The sequence below is a fragment of the Apium graveolens genome, chromosome 11 (genome assembly GCF_009905375.1).
Source record: "Apium graveolens cultivar Ventura chromosome 11, ASM990537v1, whole genome shotgun sequence".
In the NCBI taxonomy this organism is placed as follows: domain Eukaryota; kingdom Viridiplantae; phylum Streptophyta; class Magnoliopsida; order Apiales; family Apiaceae; genus Apium; species Apium graveolens.
In genome coordinates this window covers 205351334-205370299 of record NC_133657.1, presented here as the reverse complement: position 1 = coordinate 205370299, position 18966 = coordinate 205351334, and the positions used below count along the sequence as shown (strand labels likewise).

The window sequence follows — 18966 nt, the reverse complement described above, 5'->3', positions numbered from 1 at the left end:
AGCTATTCACAATTCTAACAATATTCTCTATATTCATTCCTTATACAATATTTAATCATTAAAAAGTAACATTATTATATAAAGTAAAGAATAAAGAAAAAGAAAGTGTTTGATTCAAATATATATTATAAAATAAAAGTTAAAAGAGGAAAGAGGTTAGTTAAAAATAAGGAATGTGAAGAAGATCTTAGTGATTTAAGGAATCATTAGGATACTGTTGGAGTAGTCTTTTTCTCCACATTCCTTATATTAGAGTTTAAGACTACAAATAGCTAAACTGTTGGAGTTGCTCTTAGTTACTTATTCAAGATTCGAGTAGTTAGTTAATTTTTGGTGTACTCATTTTTGGCATTTAAGTATTCGCAAGTCAAACAAATCCAATAAAACATTGCATTTATGTTTGATTGTTGGTAACAAAATTATATTTGATATTTATATGTAATGAGCGCAATAGTTCGTGTGAGCCATGGGTTATATTTTAGTAATATATCAAAATTCGACATATGAAATTTTTCAAATTTCATTTTTTTTGCGATTAATAAATAAAGTATAGTTCTTAATAATTTAATTAAAATGTAGAAGAAATAGCACTGCATATAATTATGTTTAATAAATATTTAGACTCTATAGTGATGATTTATTGTATTACAATTCTTCTTCTTCTCTTCTTTTCAAGCTTGATAATTCTGTTAGTAACAAATATATTGATTGCTCGTGATCTCTAAGTCAAATATGTTGTTATTTATTATAATTTGGGTAATTCATAAATACGATGTAAGGTGATGAAACTTGTTGCATATGATGTAGAAGATCTTTCAACTCAATTCACAAATTTCTCTAGTTGAAGTACCAGTATAATGTGGTTAAATTATTTGTAGCAGTGTTTAGTTAACAATATATGCATATCTACTATTTATACATGTTATTGTGTGTGGTAGGTTAGTGTCTAACTACATATTATTCTCCTTTTTGGTATAGAGATTAATGTAACGTTATTGTAATCATTGTCATTTTTTTTGAATGATTTCCACTGTTTTTCATATACAAATTCATGAAATCATAAATATTGGCTTCTTGTGCCAAACTTTTCTAAATTCTAATAAAATATTCATAAATATTAGTACTTAAATTTCTAATGCCTTAATGTTATTATGAAAGAGATAATACGATAATTTATGCGATCAATATAATTACTTTTCCTTTTTAAATAAAATAACTTGAATCAAATCATATATTTAGTGTGTATATAAGTTTCAGTCATATAATATAATTTTAAATATGATAATTATATAATAACATGAATTATTTCATACCAAATTAAACAATTACAAGAAGTTCAGTGTTTTATTCAAAAAAATTTAAATTTATATATAATTTTAATTATATAAAAGAATATACATTTTATATTTTTAATTAGAGTATTATCTAAAACTGTTAAAGTCAATTAATTTTTCGAATTACTTAATTGCTAGATTCTTTTTATTGTAAAAAAAAGTAACATTTTCTTTGATTCACTATGAAATATAAATTATAATAATAAATTTGATTTTTAAAAAATTGCATGTATTAAAAAATTACATACACATCGTTTAAATTTTGATATTATTATGTATTTTATTTTAACAAAGTGGAATAGGGGAAAAAATTGGTTGAGACATAATACTGAATACTTTTCGTAAATCAAGTCAAATTCACGACAAATCACAATAAATTAATCTTGCAATTTTATATTATTTATTGACTCGGTCTTATAAAGGTCTCGAACACATTAATCCATGTGGATGTAGTTTGTTATAAATACCTTGTTTAATTGATATAACATTCTCATCGATCCAATAAACAAACTTTCTAAATCTGGTAATTGAAAAATCACTTCAACTCAATCGAGCTCTGATATATTTGTGATTTGTTTTTTGTGTTTTTTAAAATCGAGTAGATTCTGATGCTAAGTTCGAAATAAATCTAAATATATTAGTCTAAATTAAAAATCGAATAAATTTCTGAATTATGTGTACATCCAGCAATACTCTGTTTATCCCATAATTGTAGACTTATTTATTTTTTTGCGGTCAACTTGGTCAAATAACTAAAACTTAGCATTTTGCTTTTTCTTAAAATTATATTATATATATTTTCTAACAATATATTTTTTATTGAATAAACACGCATTACAAATTTTATTTATTTATTTATTCGTATTACTGTGAACATGATCGTAGATTTTAATAAGACAGTTACTTAAAAACATATTACATTATTTATTGAATAATGTTATGTCTTAATTTATTTATATTATTCATATAGGACTTTCTTTATATGTTAAATATTGATCAAACATGTCCGCAAAGGTTGGTTTAGTTGGTTAAAAAAAGGATAATTATCTTCTTGGTCACAGGTTCGAATCCCACGGGAGGAGAATTTATGATTATGCCTCCTAAACTTGAGCCTTTGCTTAAGTGCAATTTATCTTGGTTCACGTGATTTGCAGGCTATTGCGTGAGCCCGTGGGGGTTTACCCAGTGCGCACTCAAAGGGTAGCGGCTGCAGGTTCTCTACGATAAAAAATATATTGATCAAACACTACAAGAAAAATAGGCATTTTCTATCGAGTAATTGGCAGAAAATGACCCAAAATCGGTAGGATATGACTTATTTTCTACCGATAAAGAACAGTATTGGTGGGAAATGAGTATAACTGTAGTCAACACAGACCCCACATGATGATGTGGACAGCCACATGTCGAGGATTCACATGTCAAATAAGATTGTCATGTGAAAATACGTATTTCCTACCACTCTATTTCCTACTAATGGTGGTAGGAAATAGGAGCGGTGGTAGGAAATGAGGCCACTTGGTATGAAATATACTTGAAGGTCATGTAAACACCATTCTCTACCGGTCATTTCCTATCATCGTCGGTAGGAAATACCTTGTTAAAGACGGTAGGAAATAGCTTGAAGAAAGTACGAAATAACTTAAAGATGGTAGCAAATGGCTTAAATATAGTAAGAAATAGCTTGAAGATGGTTGAAAATAGTTTGAATGCGGTAGGAATTGCTGGTTAAGTTTTTCAGAAAAAATCATTAATGTAATATATAACATATTCCCCAACAACGTCGATTTCTAAATCTCAAACATACAACTAAAATCGAAAATCATACATCATAAAATATAATTCATCTTACCACTATCATTTTATTAAAAATTATATACCATACAAATGTACTAAAATTAAAACATTACATGAATTTTTTTTTGTCTTAAACTCTAAAATCAATCACCCTCAAAATGGGACATCGTCGTTTAATCCTTCATCAACGTTCGACATCGCAGTCTCCATTTATTTATCTTCAAATCATAAATTCCGGTTTGCTTGTATTAAATCCTATCAATTTACATAATAAGTAAACAAATAAAAATTAATTTTAAAGAATAAAAAACTAATACATAAACAAAGTATTAAAAAAATTAAAACACACACGATAATATAAAAACAATTGAGATGAAGGATGTCAGTTGATTGTATTAGATTAAGAGATGTATACAAATTGAAATTTTAGTAAAGTGAGGTGATTAAATTAGATGAAAAGATGAGAGAAAGAAGTATATGAAAGAGTAGAGATGGAGATGAAATGAGGTTGAAAAGTGAGAAGAGAGAAGAGAGAAAAGTAGTGGATGAGACCCGTTTCCTATCAACCTCACTAGGATATGAGACGCACAAAACCTATCGTGGTAGTGCGGTAGGAAATACTTTACTTAAAACGACGTCGTTTTGTTTGTGACAACCTTGCTGGCAAGATGACATGAAAAAGTGGATCCGCCTATAGTCATTTCCTACTAGTACGAAATTGGTAGGAAAATATCATTTGATTTGAAAATCAGTAGAAAATGGTTAGTAGGAAATGTGCCGGTAGGAAAAACCCGTTTTGCTTGTAGTGAAAATTATTATCTTAAACCCGCAAGAGTTGGCTCAGTTGATTAAAGAGGGAATAATTATCTTCTTGGTCACATATTCGAATCCCACGGGAGAAGAATTTATGATTATGCCTCATGAGTCAGAGTCTGTCGCTTAATTGCGGTTTAACTAGTTTCACGTGATTTGCAGGCTATTGAGTGAGCCCGTGGAGTTTAACCAGTGCGCACCCGAAGAGTGGCGGCTACGGGTCCCTAAGATAAAAAAAATTATTATTTTAATTATAATTTTAATTATTTAGAAATAAATAGATAACTAAATCAATATATATAAAGGAAAAAATATGACAAAAAAGTGTTATTTCATTAATTATAATAGAAAACTGAAATTTTACTTGTTAGCGATACCGATACACATATATATTAAGTGTTTGATTAAAAATATAAAAAAATAGTATTATATTGATATTGTAGCGTAAAAATTAATAAATAGATTGTGGTTCGATTTCCGCCAATAACGAAGAGATTTTACGAGGCATATGTTACATCTGATCTCTTTTACTTTGATCATTTTGTTCACGTAGGTATTGATCTTGGGGTTGTATTCAATTTATGGATAATATTTCAAATACTTCAAAATTATTTATACATATCTAGAGACGGTTGAATTCAAAATAATTTATGAAAAGATTTAACTTACCATTGTTTTGATCTCTTTCAAGCTACTCGGCCAAGGTTCGGAGTGTGTCAATTAAAATTCGCAAGATGGAGTCAAAAAATGTGCAATTTATTTATAAAAAAACAAATGTGCAATTAAGAATTATTTAATTATTTTCAATTTGTATTCATAAATATTACATTTATACAATTATTGACGCTATTCCCTTTTTTGTGTGTTTTATATTTATTAACTTAATTTGATTTAAAGTTAAATTTTTGTTGATTCTCAAAGTTACTGAGAAAATGTGCTAAATGTTATTTTTTGATATACATTATTGGAACCTCGATATTATTAATATTAAAGTTAAAGTTATTTACAAAGCTTGATTTCGATTACACTTTTCAATTGTTGTCAAAAAATAAATAAGCTTTTAAATTATATGTCTTACTATACGGTACATAACAGTAATATGACATTTTATTTTCTATGATCTTAAATGTAAAATAGTTTACGACACTACGATTTTTAAACAATATTGTAAGGAAATAAGTTCACATATCTTTCACATGGTCAAAATATAATAGAAATATTTTATAAACTATCGAATCTATTCGAAGTAGAATAAACATGGTCCTTCCCAATTGACCGTTGTCCGGACTAAAACTGACCGTGGTGACATACAGACCGTTTTATTATAAAATCGACCACCAAATTCGACCGTGGTGGTTTTTGGAGCTAACATGTATCTCAAAAATATTTTATTTTAATTCAATATAAATTAATATAGCATAAAAAAAAGTTGATTATATCTTGAAAAATGTTAGAGTACAAAAGACGGTTTCAAATTTATTTCTCAAATACTAAGATATGCAAGGTGCATATATATTTGCCTTGCATAGTGAGATGAGATTCCGTGTGTATATATATGCGCCCATAAATTAAAATGTGACAAAATCACAGCATGCTATTCAGAAAAGATTTTGAGAACGGATTTGTAATACCTAGCACTACAGCAAGCAATTCACTTGAGGGAAGGATTAAGCACTTGTCCCATGAATTGCACAATTCCACTAGTGTTTTCTCTAATGACAAACAAGAACGGGTGGTCTGCAACAAAATCAATGGGCGCCAACTGTATCATCGCGCAACACTCGGCAGCATAAACCCCAGTTGCAGCAGAAGCTTCAGTGCCCTTTTCATCTACTTCAATGAATGATTTATGGAATATATTTGAGACAAACAAAGGGTTAGGATCATCCACCATCTCACTGAGACCTACATTTGGATCAAAGGGTAAATCAAGCCCTAGTTTCTGCAAAGCTTGTGTCATTTCAATGCTATATTCAAATTTAAATTTTGGAATCCGAAACTGTCTAAGTTCGACTTCTCGAGATGGAATATGACGCTCCAGGAATCCAGGTTCTGACCCGGCTTTCTCTAGCAATGCTGGCAACCCATCTTTTGCATCCGGGAGAAATATGTACATGGAAAAAGAAAGCTTGTCCGAATATAGGTTCTTGCCTTGTTTGTAAGGAAGATTCAGAACTTTAAAACCATTAAAAACCCGAACAAATTGCTTCTTATAACTCGTCATGAAAGGAACCTCAACTGAGTCACCATTTAGGAGGTGGAACTTGAAGCTTTTCGTTTTGGATTTATCAAACCTTGTCATCCATTCTCCTTTGAAATAGAGGGCATTGGCAAATATTAACCTAGTTAAACTCTTGACTGATCCAGCAGGAAGTACTTTTTGGATAAGCCCATTGGTTTCCTTTTTAATCCACGAGTTCACTAAATTCAACACATCGTCAGGCTGCACATGTAAAATAGTTTTAAAATCATACAATCTATGCTTTCATTAACAGAGTGGTTAATTAATTGGATATGAAAAGAAAGTCCTGACCTTGTTCTGAAAATCAACCTGCTGAAAAGCAGCCTTGTACAAATTGGACACTACATGTTTAAACGGAGGCTTGACAGATACAGACTTGTCGACCCAAACACCATTAGCAAACGACAAGCAAAGACCATCAGAGGACTTGGCGAAAACAAGAGCCACGAGATGTAAATAAAGATGGTTAAGATCATCAATACTCTTAGCTTTAAGAAAGGAGAGAAGCTGGTCTAAGGTTCCTGCCCCGGAACCAGCTGCAACTATGGCAAGAATAACTTGTACAGATGTAGGTGAGAAGACAAGATTAGAATCTTTGCCATAGTTTAACATAAAATGTTTAGCTAGGGTTAATGAGACATCAGCTTGATTGTCAAGCAACTGTCGCGCGTCCCCCTTAAGAATGTTTTCCATTGACAAACTACAAGAAATTTTGAGTCTGTAAATAAAATACGAGATTAGTCATATAATTAGTTTGTGACAACCACAAACAGTATGGTGGTGAAATCATGTACTAGTAGTCGCCCTTCAGAATTAGTCTAGATGCGCGCAAACTCGTGTAAATAAAGGACCTAGGTCACCTTCTAGATTCGAGCCATTACCTCTTAGAAGCAGAACAAGCTTTGGTTGACTTGTCCACCATAAACTTTGTTGCTGATCGCATACGTTTCGACGATGACGATCTCCCTGCACACACAACGACATAGTAAATTTATCACAGTTACAAACATGACAACACACAACATACATATAAGGATGGATATGATATTGTTGTCCAACGCTATATATACCTTTGGGCAAAGATTGATCCTCGATAGCATCTTCCATTATAGAGAGAATTAGTTAAGTTTTAGTAGTACGGTATGTATCTTTGCGGATAATGATAAGAAAAGAATGAGGAGCGATCTAGGGCTTATCCGTTATATATAGGTCCGTCTCAATGTATATTAATCCCGATTTAATCGATTAATCCCCACCGATTCGGTTTTTGAAATCCGATTAATCCTTACTAGTTTTTCTTTATCAAAGTTTATATAATTATTTCTTAAAATTAAAATACTATATTAATTTAAATATGAATAATTATAGAAAATATGATATAATAAATATATATTTATTTATTAATTAATTAATAATATAATCATAATTATATATTAAATATAATTTAATATTATAATAAATCCGATTTTTACATAATGGGGTACCCTTCATATTATATTAAATAGACCAATAACATGAAATATAACATTTAGGGATACTACAATTACGAGAGTGACTCCTTAAATATACGAGTATTTTTCTGTCTAGGATTCTACTCCGGAAAAGATAGTTGATCCTAACCCAACAACGCAGACTTAATATGAATAGAGATACGTAGGCAATTTGAGGGAATTCAATACTGTTAAAACTTAATGCACATATATATGTATAAAACAGTGTTTGAATATTTATGTGTATATATTTGCTGATCAATGTATGAGAAGAAAGAACTCTTGTATTGATGCTTGTCAAGCTTGTTATCTTTGTTACATGAGAACTGATTTACAGACTACAAAGCGTGTAAAGTAATATGTTCCTTATTGAATAATACTAGTGAACTACCCAACTACTAATTGCTGGACTGTTACTGCTATTTACTATGCTTAGACTAGGGCTGTCAAACGGATAATTCGGATACGGATCTGCCTATATCCGTATCTGGATCCGAATCCGAAAATCCATATCCGTATCCGTATCCGAATCCGAAAATATTTAAAGAATTATATCCGGATCCGGATCCGACGGATACTATCCGGATACGGATAATATCTGGATCCGAATCCGATTTTAAATCCGTTTTTTTATTTTCTATTAAAAAATTTTAAAATTTTTTAAAAATATAGTAAAAATTAAAAATTTATTTTTAAAAATTAAAATAAGGGATAAAGTGATTTAATCATATTTTATTTTTTTTAAATTAATTTTTTATTTATCTTTTCAATATAATCGTTATCTTTAAATTGTTGAACTCAAATGATTTTTTTCTCCATGTCTATAAAATTTTACAAATATAATATATCCGTATATATATGTATGTATATATATACACATAAATATACTATAAATTTAATATAATATATTTTTAAATTATTTAAATATTTAAATATAAAATATATTTATCGGATACGGATATTATCGGATACGAATATGCCTATATCCGTATCCGTATCCGCAATCGTCGGACTCGAATACGGATATTATCCGCTTTGTTTCGGATACGGATAATATCCGCTTTATTTCGGATACGAATGCGGATTTTTCGGACGAATATCGGATTTTTCGAATTTTTTTGACAGTCCTAGCTTAGACTTTGTGTACAAAGGAAATAGCTGCAGAAATATCATATTATATTTAACACCCCCCTCAAACTGAAGATGGTTGAAGAATCAACTCGAGTTTGGAAACATAATTGCGAAAATTGCCGATAAATTGAGCTTTCGTGAAAATATCTGCACTGTTATCAGCACTTGACACACTCTGTAAATGAACAGTGCCTTCGGCAACTTGTTGACAGATGAAATGACAGTCGATCTCTGTATATTTAGTGTGCTCATGAAAAACGTCATTGTGAGCAATGTCAATGGCACTTTTGCTGTCACAATAGATAGAAGTGACCGGAGAATGAATTACACTCATATCTTCAAGTAACCATCGTAACCAAATTAGTTCTTGTGTGGTATTGGCAAGAGCCCGATATTCTCACTCGGCACTTGATCGAGAAGTAAGAGATTGTTTCTTACTGCGCCAGGAGATAAAAGAGTCGCCAAGAAAGAAACAGAAACCAGTAGTTGAACATCTGGTAGTAGGATCACCACCCCAATCAGCATCTGAGTAGGCATGTAACTCAAGTGGAGCGTCAAATGAATAATGTAATCTGTGAAATATAGTGCCTTTGACATATCGAAGTATGTGAAGAACAGTTGTAAAGTGTGGTGTGCGAGGAGCTGCCATGAATTGACTGACAATGTGCACGACATGAGCAATATCTGGACGAGTGACGCTAAGATAAATTAAACTTCCAACCAATTGGCGGTACAATGTAAGATTGAAAAGTAGTTCACCATCTTCTGCATTAAGTTTAACCTCGTACTTGAAAGGTGTAGAAGCAATCTTGGTATCACTGATTCCAGATTTCAATAACAGGTCAGATGCATACTTTACTTGTGAAAGAGTGTAGCCGGTAGGAATAGAAGAAACCTCAAGACCCAAGAAGTAGCTTAGTGAACCAAGGCCCTTCATCTCAAATTGTTGACTGAGAAATTGTTTGAGTTCAGAAATTCCTGCGATGTCATCTCCAGTAATGATCATGTCATCGACATATAGAAGAAGTAAAATAATTCCCCGTTCTGATCGTCGAATGAAAATGGCATGATCATACGGACTTGAAGAAAATCCTAATTGTTGGATTATTGTGCTGAATTTTTCAAACCAAGCTCGAGGTGCCTGTTTAAGACCATAAAGAGCCTTGTTAAGCTTGAACACTTGATTTGAAGATTGGGGAAATCCTGGAGGTGGCTTGAGATAAACTTCCTCATGAAGGTCTCCATTAAGAAAAGCGTTTTTGACATCCATTTGACACACATATTCCAGTGTTTTGATGCTCCAACAACTAGTAAACTTCGAACAGATGTGAGGCGAGCAACTGGTGCAAAAGTTTCCTCGTAATCAATGCCATACTCTTGAGTAAAGCCTCTAACAACTAGACGAGCTTTTATATCTATCAATAGAGCCATCAGATTTTGTTTTAATTTTGTAGATCCATCGGCAACTCACTGCAGTTTTACCAGGAGGCAAATTTACCAAATCCCAAGTGTGAGTTCTGTCTAAAGCATGAAGTTCCTCTTCCATTGTTTTTTGTCAAAGAGGGTTAACACTTGCCTCTCTATATGTTTGAGGCTCATGTAACGATTGTATAGCAGAATAAACATGATAATCAGTAAATCGAACAAAAGGTTTTCTTACTCGAATAGAGCGAACATGATCATCTGAAAGATATGGTAGCGTGGCAGGCTCGACATTAGAATCCTCAGACTGAACTTCTGTTGATGGAACATTGATAGTCGGAGATGGTTGAGTGAGCTCAATTGAATGATCTTCTGAAATTGTTTTAGAAGGTGTCGAAGAATCTATATAGTCATCTGTAGGATGTAAATCAACAAAAGGATCTGTAAAGTGAGAAATGTTGATAGAATTGTCAATTTTAAATTGAGACATAGATGCAAACATTTTGTGTTCCCAAAATGTCACATTATGAGAGACACATAGACGTTGGGAGATAGGATCACAACACCGGTCTCCTTTTTGACCACTACCATAACCAATAAAGCAACATAGACGGGCACATAGCTCTAGTTTTGTTCGTTCATGTGGAGGAAAAAGAACAAAACATGCTGAACCAAAAACCTTAAGAGAATCATATGATGGAGGTTCTCCATATAATTTTTCATAAGGAGTCAAGTTATTTGTAACATGAGAAGGAATCATATTGATTGTGTAAATAGCAGTTAATGCAGCTTCCCCCCAAAATAATTCGAGACAAAAAGAGGAAATGAGAAGAGCTCGAACTGTATCAAGAATGTGTCTATGTTTACGTTCAGCACGACCATTTTGTTGTGATGTGTAAGGACAAGAGCTTTGTGCAAGAGTGTCATAAGATGCCAAAAATTTGTTAAGTTCTGATTCTTTGTATTCTCTGACATTATCGGCACGAAAAAGCTTGATTTTCCTTTTGAATTGAGTGTGAATCATTATGGCAAAATTTTTATAAGTATCTCCTAATTCTGATCGACTTTTCAAAATATATATCCAAGTGTAACGAGAAAAATCATCAACAAATATCACATAGTATCTTGACCCTCCCATTGTAGGAGTGGGAGAGGGACCCAAAGATCAGAATGTATAAGATCAAAAGTAGCTGATGATTTTTCATAATGAATAGGAAACAGAAGTACATGTTGTTTTGCCAATCTACATGAAACACAATTAACTATGTCTGCATTAACACTACCAAGATGACCACTGGAAATAAGACTATGTAAACGAGAAGGAGATGGATGACCTAACTGGGAATGCCAAATGTTGGTTGTAGTGGAAAAAGAACCAACTAGATGATCGGGTGATGATTTGGTGTAGAAAGATGAAGGGAAGTGAGTTCAAATAACCTTCCACATCTACGTCCTGTCCCAAGAGTTTGTCCTGTCTGAGGATCCTGTATATGATAACCAGAAGAGGTAAATATAATATCAAGACCGAGATCACATAACTGACCGATGGAAACAAGATTAAGCGAAAGATTAGGAACGAAATATGTGTTAGGAAGATTAAGATCTTCCATAGATACGGTTCCAATATGTATCACTTTCATGGTAGAACCATCAGAAGTTTGAATATTTGGAAGGCGTGAACTCTCTGTTTTCATGGTAAATATGGATGAATCATTTGTCATATGATTATAACATGCAGAATCAAGATACCAAGAAGTACCTAAAATGACAGAAAATGCAGTGGAGGGAGAGCTGGATTTAAATAAAACCTGTTTGAGTAAGGATTCAAGCTCGCTAGTAGATGTGATTGGAGATTCAGAAGTTGCGGCAACGGAAGACTGAGAAAACTTGTTTGAATGAAATGGTGGCTTTCTCTTGCAGAACTGAATAGAGTAATGACCTTTTTGATGACAACGTTGGCATGTATGATTACGTAGTGATATGCAATTCTTAGTAATATGGCCATTTTGGCGACAGAACCTGCAAAATGGTTTGTCAGAAGTAGGTACTGGAGGTACGACTAGGACATTGTCAACCACGAATTTGATTTTTCCAATTCCAAGTCGAGTTTCCTCAGAAATAAGTTCAGTAACAGAACTTTCCAATGAGGGTAGTTGAACTCGATGAAGAAGCGCAACTCTAACTGGTTCAAAATCTTGAGTAAGAGCCATCAGAAGTTGAATGAGTCGTTGTCGGTAGCGATATGTGTGATAAATTGCAACATCTTCTTTATGTAGCCATTTTGGTTCAGATAATGTTAACTGTTCCCAAAGTGATTGAATCTGAGAGAAAAATCTGCAACAAATTGACTATGCTCTTGCTTTTGCTTACTTAATGAACTCATTATCTGATATTGGTGAGAAAGATCGGATGTAGTGTATCTTGATGCCAATAAATTCCAAATTTCTTTTGCGGTGTCATAGTTTCCGAACTGTAAATTAATTTTAGAAACTGAAGAGTTTCTAAAAAATGTGATAGCTGGGTGATTTTTGACATCCCAATCTTCAATGCGGTCCTTAAATTTAGAGTCAGTTTCATCTTTTTCTTTTATCGGAATGGTAAAATCCCCATTCACATATCGCCAAAGTCTTTTTCCTTTGAGAAAACTGCGCATAGCTTGAGACCAAGTTATATAGTTTGAACCATTCAAAATAGTTTGAATTGGTGAACTATTCTCTTTCTCCATGTCAAAAGAAGTTAAGTGTAAGGACTAAAATGTGACGTACAAAATGTGAAGGTTCAAAGTGCAAGAAGTAATAAATGTGAGGATACTAATGAATAATTTAGCTAATTTATGTTAACTAAATAAAAACAATACGAGGTTTAAAAGAGATGTAAATGTTTGTGGTTAAATTAGGTTACCCACTGCACCGGGAACAAGGATGGCGCGATCCAAGAAGACTCCGGAGATATTCGAAGACCTTGATATCTTTTAATCTTGAAGTTTTTATCACCAGATTTGATGAACTTAATTAATGAGTGTGTTCGGAACTGAGTCGAGCGAGTTGTTTGACTCAGTATGTGAACTCGGTGAACTCGTGGGAAGGACCAGGTGAGTAACTCGGTGAACTCAGTATATAGTTTGAGCTTTGTAAGAGAGAACAAGATGAGTAACAGGCTCTGCCTGAGTCATCAATAGGTTGACAACACCAATTGTTTGTTGAAATGCCTGAACAAAGTTATATCACCCGAACCAATGGCTGTCACCGTAGGCGATAACTGTGAAATGTGGAGGAAAGATACGTCTTGGGAAATTTGTGGTGGCGTGTGTTTGTCTGTGTTGGGTCTGCACATAATCTGTTTGTTAAATGATACAGAGAGATCCTGTTGAGAGAGATACCAGGAAAGACGGCATTGATCGAAAATAATGGAGGCAGCGGAAAAATGGTTGGAAAGGAGCATAAATCTCTGATGCCATGTTAAAACTTAATGCTCACACATATATATATATATATATATATATATATATATATATATATATATATATATATATATATATATAAAACAGTGTGTGAATGTTTATGTGTATATATCTGCTCATCAATGTAAGAGAAGAAAGGACTCTTGTATTGATGTTTGTCAAGCTTGTTATCTTTGTTACATGATAACTTATTTATAGGCTACAAAGTGTGTAAAGTAATCTGTTACTTATTGAAATACTAATGAACTACCCAACTACTAGTTGATGGACTGCTACTGCTATTTACTATGGTTAGACTTTGTGTCATATTACATTTAACAAATACGATACCCGAATTTTGGAGCTCGTTCTTGGAATAAACCTCAAACTCAATCGAAAACTCTTCAAAATTCTCATCTGCTCGGTTCACAGCTATCACTTATAACTCTGTAAGAAATAATAATGTTCTTCATTATGAAAATCAGCATCAACAATTACAATATAAGTAATAAATATTTAAGATTTTAAACTAATTAAAATTAATCACTCAAAAATAATTTACATCAAATATATTCATTTCACATGGATAAAACTATACTACTATTATTTTCACAGGATTTTGATTTCAAACCCATACCCAGGCCCAGACAAAACGTCTTCAAACAGATAAGTAGATAAGTTGATTGATAAATGTCCCCCAGGCCCCAGCCCCTAGCTGAATATAGAATGATAATATAAACAAATAAATAAAAAGAAAGTGATAAAACTGCAGTTAACTCAGATCATGATCATGCCTTACTTGGCTATCTACTTACTGTAATGGCATTGTCTTCTTCCTCCTCCTCAGCTATCTCTTCTTTAACTACCCCTTCATTCCTAGTAAGTACTCTCTCTCTCTCTCTCTCTCTCTCTCTCTCTCTCCCCCTCCCTCCCTCCCTCCCTCGCTCTCTCTCTCTCTCTCTCTCTCTCTCTCTCTCTCTCTCTCTCTCTCTCTCTCTCTCTCTCTTCCCCCTACACACAAAAACTTGAGAATTCCATTATACTAATTCTTTATATTTTACAGGATAGAAGATCAAAGCTCACAGTTCAATTTGCAACTTCAAATGTTGTTAGCTTTAAGCTTAAAGGATCTTTTCCCCTGTTCATTCCCTCTGCTGGATCTTCAATTCATTCTACTGGTACATGTGTGTGTGTGTGAATGTGATTAAGACATTGATTCTGAACAATTACCAAGCTTAATTTCTTATTACAAATCTTTAAGCAAAATAAAAAGTACCCAACATAAAAAATTTAAACCCCATCATGATTATGTTATAAAGTTTGAATCTTTATCATTTTTCAAGAATTTCATAGAACCCCTTGTATTTTATTTCAGGATTAATTTTAATCTTTAAATTAGAATTATGATCCAAATGCGCGCTTATTTGACTGATGAACTTGAATCTGTTAATGACATATGTATATTTATGTGTATATACTGGTTATGAATTATGACATAAGATTATGAACAATGTGTTATTTGTGCTGTTAGGTTTAATTACTGAATTGGACTCTGTTACTAGTCATAGTGAGATCGTTCCCGATACTGTCATCTTCGATGATTTTCAAAGGTCAATAACATTTTGTTTAGTTTTTGTTATGTTTTTATATTTAATCATTCTCGGCATGACTTAAATTTGATTTTCCCCCCAAATTTATGAAGGTTTCCTCCTACAGCTGCCACTGTTAGCTCTTCCCTCCTCCTCGGTATTTGCAGTCTTCCTGATACTGCATTCAGGGTAAGTTCATATACATCGTTTTTATTAATTGAATGATTCCAGTTTTACCTGCATTTAATTTGAGCTCTTTAGGAGAGAAGAAACAAAATAAAGAAAAATTGTGTTTTGCGAAGGTATATATTGTCAGCATGTTCAAAAGGAGTAAAGATAAAGTTTTACACCTTGCAATTGTGTGAAGTAATAACATCATTATGATAAACGGAAGTTGGGCTTGTTTGTGATGGAAAACAAATCAGTTTTTTCATTTCGATTAGCTAGGACGCAGTGAATACTGTGTGTGGCTAATATACACTTCTACCATCTCTGACTTTTTTAGTTTGAAATATAGGGTGCCGTGGATAATGCACTCTCGGATAGGGAATGCTATGATTTGAAAAGCTCCGATGCTCGAATGTCCTGTTTCGTCAACAAGGTACAGATACTTGTTCACTTGAAATCGATGCAGTTCATATGCTTACCTAATTCTATTTTAAGTAATCATAGATACATGGCAGGCTTTGGTAAATGTTGGTGTTGATCTTGCAAAACTAGTGCCGGGTCGAGTTTCAACTGAGGTAGATGCTCGGCTTGCTTATGATACAAATAGCATTGTTAAGAAGGTATGATTCTTTTCCTATAATCTCATTTGCCCTCAATTTGTTAGTAATCAAATGCCTTTTTGGATACGTCTAAGTCATGTTGTTCTCGGTTGGATACGTTCAAGACCTATTGTTCTCCTTTTAGGACGGAAATTGCTTTTGTAGTTGCTGAATTTTCTAAAATAAGCTGAGGCTTTATTTTTTTTACTTTCTTTTTTCCCGTTTTTTGCACTACTATCTGTAGTGCATTACAAATTTCATTATTTCGATACGAAACTGGGTTGCATTGACAGGTCATACTTACCTTGAATTTGTGGACATACAAAGAATATGACCATGGATGGAATATGATCTATGCAAATATGCTGATGCTTACAAGTTCGTATCTGCCTTAATGTGCAGGTGCATGATCTGTTGAAATTATACAGTGAACTCGAAGTTCCTCCAGAGCGTTTGCTGTTTAAAATTCCTTCAACATGGCAAGTGAGTATATGAGAACTTGAGAAGTATGAAGTCTTAACATTTTGCTCGGAAACAAAGTATATGCACGAAAGTAGAATTTTTTCCTTATATCACTGGCCTTTTCTGACTTACCTTGTGCTCAAGGGAATTGAAGCATCAAGATTGTTAGAATCTGAGGGTATACAGACACACATGACTTTTGCTTACAGGTATGTATGACAGCCCCATTTCCTGATTACCAACTTCTGGCTAATTTATTTTAAATATCCCATATCTAGGTTACTTGAAGACTGAATCTTTTTTCAAATTTATGTTGGATATCATACATGTAGCTAGCGAAGTTTGGCAGGAGCCAAGTTGTGCAGTTCTTTCAAATTATGTAATACCCATTTTATTAGTGTCAGAAACAAGAGTGGGAGTTGAAAACGAACAAATAAAATAAAAAGATATTGGTTCATAGTTTATCTACTTTCTGAAGAGATTGGTTACTTAAATTGCGATGTCAAATTCACCCAATAAAAGTTTACAGAAAACATAACTTTACATTTGGTGGACCTTGAAAGCAAATCCAGTTATGACTTATGAGATCATATTGCAGGTTAACTTTTTAAGTTTTAAGATCTCATAATGAATTAGTGCAATTCTGATATAGAGAAATTAAACGGGGTTGAGGAGATAAATCAGCATCATTCTCGTTGGATATAAATGCTCTGTTCAGTATAGTTTTTAATAAAATGATATACAAACTTGTTTTAACTTATGTTGAGTACTTGTTAATTACCTCCCTACATATAAGTTTGGATAAATAGGCTACTGTGACCATATTTCTCTGCAGACAGTTGAATAGGTTAAAGGTTAAAAATACCTTTAAGCTGATTTTGGGACCACGCTAAATATAATTGAACACGTATTATATCAAGTTAAATAATGTACTTGATGTTATCATATATACAGAACTATACAATTATTATTTCTGGTCGGACAGCAACTTATTAATCATTGCTTATTCAGCTTTTGTCAAGTAGCTGCTGCAGCTCAAGTTGGTGCTTCTGTTATTCAGATATTTGTTGGCCGGCTGAGGGTAAAGTTTGTACCTGATGATTGTACTTTTTTAAATATCAGAGCTAATGGCTATAAAACATTGATAGCTATAATAATGCATGCAAAATGCCAGGATTGGGCTCGTAACCACATTGGTGACCCAGAGGTAGAAGCTTCACTTCAGAGAGGAGAAGATCCTGGATTAGCTCTGGTTAGTTTACAGTCTTCTGCTTCTGTCATTTCGTAAAAAATCAGGGACAAGCATAATTTTCCTAATGTTAGTGTAATTTTTCATGTTTGTGGATACTAAACATTGCCAATCATGTGATACAAAGAACTAATAGCAACTGCATGAATATGAGTTCATTATTGTTGTTTAAAATTGAAGGTTACTAAAGCTTACAACTACATCCACAAATATGGTCATAAATCAAAGTTGATGGCTGCAGCTATCCGGAACAAACAAGACGTATTTAACATTTTAGGGTAACTATATAAATGTTCAAATGCCACCAATTATTTTTATTATTTCAGACCTCCATATCAATCATTTCATATTCAACACTATCTTCCTAAATGTTGATCAGGGTCGACTATATTATCACTCCGTTGAAGATATTGCAGTCTCTTCAGGAATCTGTGACTCCTCCTGATGAGAAGTACTCTTATGTGAAAAGGCTATCACCTCAATCAGCATCTGCCTACATGTTTAGCAAGGAAGAGGTTTGACCTTTATCCATGTTTTTGTGCGTCTTTTCCAATGCTTTCTAAATGCAAGTGAAGGCATTAGTTACTGAAGAATCGATCATTATACTAAGAGCCGTTATTTAGATGGACTACCGAGCATTTGACTTAGCAACAATAGATTGAGTTGGGAGCATTTGTTTAACTTGCCCATTGTTTTCAAAATATTAAAGTAGGGGAAACGCAGAAACAATTCCCCTTTGAGGCTTACATATCGTTTCTGTACTTGAAAATTCTATGAAAATTTGGGATGACCGATATTTGGCACTTCATTTTCAGCTTGTGAAGTGGGATCAGAACAATTTTGAATCAGCAATGGGGCCTGCTAGCATGGAGCTTCTGACTGCCGGTTTGAATGGGTATGCTGATCAAGCAAAGCGGGTTGAGGAGCTCTTTGGGAAGATCTGGCCTCCTCCAAATGTATAGGCATTCAACAGATGACAGCTGACTTGAATAAAGTGAATTACTAAGTTATATCTCAAATATCTTTCTTTTAAGTTCAAATTTTACGGTCAAAATGTTTTAGTTGGATCTTTAGCAACCATGTTTTCCAGTGCAGTAAAGTCCTGCTGTTATTCGAGATTTATGTTGGTTAACTGGTTAGTGCGGTAATAGAATCTTGCTCGCATTTGCTGAATTGATGATTTCAATTATAAGCCTTTGTTGAGAGGTTATGCTGAGCTTAACCAATGAAA

At 33.1% G+C, this 18966-nt stretch overlaps 2 protein-coding genes across 2 annotated transcripts; one reads left to right on the top strand and one right to left on the bottom strand.

The window, feature by feature from the left end:
• Nucleotides 1–5595: 5595 nt before the first annotated feature.
• Nucleotides 5596–7293, bottom strand: LOC141696587 (serpin-ZX-like). Its single transcript, XM_074500712.1, has 4 exons — nt 7257–7293; nt 7068–7152; nt 6478–6904; nt 5596–6387 (listed from the first exon to the last, which is right to left on the bottom strand). Exons 1-4 carry the CDS (start codon nt 7291–7293, stop codon nt 5596–5598), a joined length of 1341 nt encoding a protein of 446 aa, XP_074356813.1.
• A 7097-nt stretch (nt 7294–14390) lies between these two features.
• Nucleotides 14391–18966, top strand: LOC141697166 (uncharacterized). Its single transcript, XM_074501418.1, has 13 exons — nt 14391–14547; nt 14732–14846; nt 15200–15278; nt 15371–15446; nt 15775–15858; nt 15941–16045; nt 16427–16507; nt 16631–16695; nt 17498–17567; nt 17661–17738; nt 17916–18013; nt 18115–18250; nt 18551–18966. The coding sequence occupies exons 1-13, from the start codon at nt 14488–14490 to the stop codon at nt 18695–18697; spliced, it is 1194 nt and encodes a 397-aa protein (XP_074357519.1). The 5' UTR covers nt 14391–14487; the 3' UTR covers nt 18698–18966.

What these genes read in the sequence shown, in the direction of transcription:
- LOC141696587 (XM_074500712.1), bottom strand. Translation starts at nt 7,293, where the DNA reads ATGGAAGATGCTATCGAGGATCAATCTTTGCCCAAAG. An exon ending in GCTTGTTCTGCTTCTAAGAG is followed by an intron (nt 6,905 to 7,067) that starts GTAATGGCTCGA and finishes TTTTATTTACAG; the next exon opens with ACTCAAAATTTCTTGTAGTT. An exon ending in AGGTTGATTTTCAGAACAAG is followed by an intron (nt 6,388 to 6,477) that starts GTCAGGACTTTC and finishes TTACATGTGCAG; the next exon opens with CCTGACGATGTGTTGAATTT.
- LOC141697166 (XM_074501418.1), top strand. Translation starts at nt 14,488, where the DNA reads ATGGCATTGTCTTCTTCCTCCTCCTCAGCTATCTCTTCTTTAACTACC. An exon ending in TTCCTGATACTGCATTCAGG is followed by an intron (nt 15,447 to 15,774) that starts GTAAGTTCATAT and finishes TTTGAAATATAG; the next exon opens with GGTGCCGTGGATAATGCACT. An exon ending in TATTTGTTGGCCGGCTGAGG is followed by an intron (nt 17,568 to 17,660) that starts GTAAAGTTTGTA and finishes GCAAAATGCCAG; the next exon opens with GATTGGGCTCGTAACCACAT.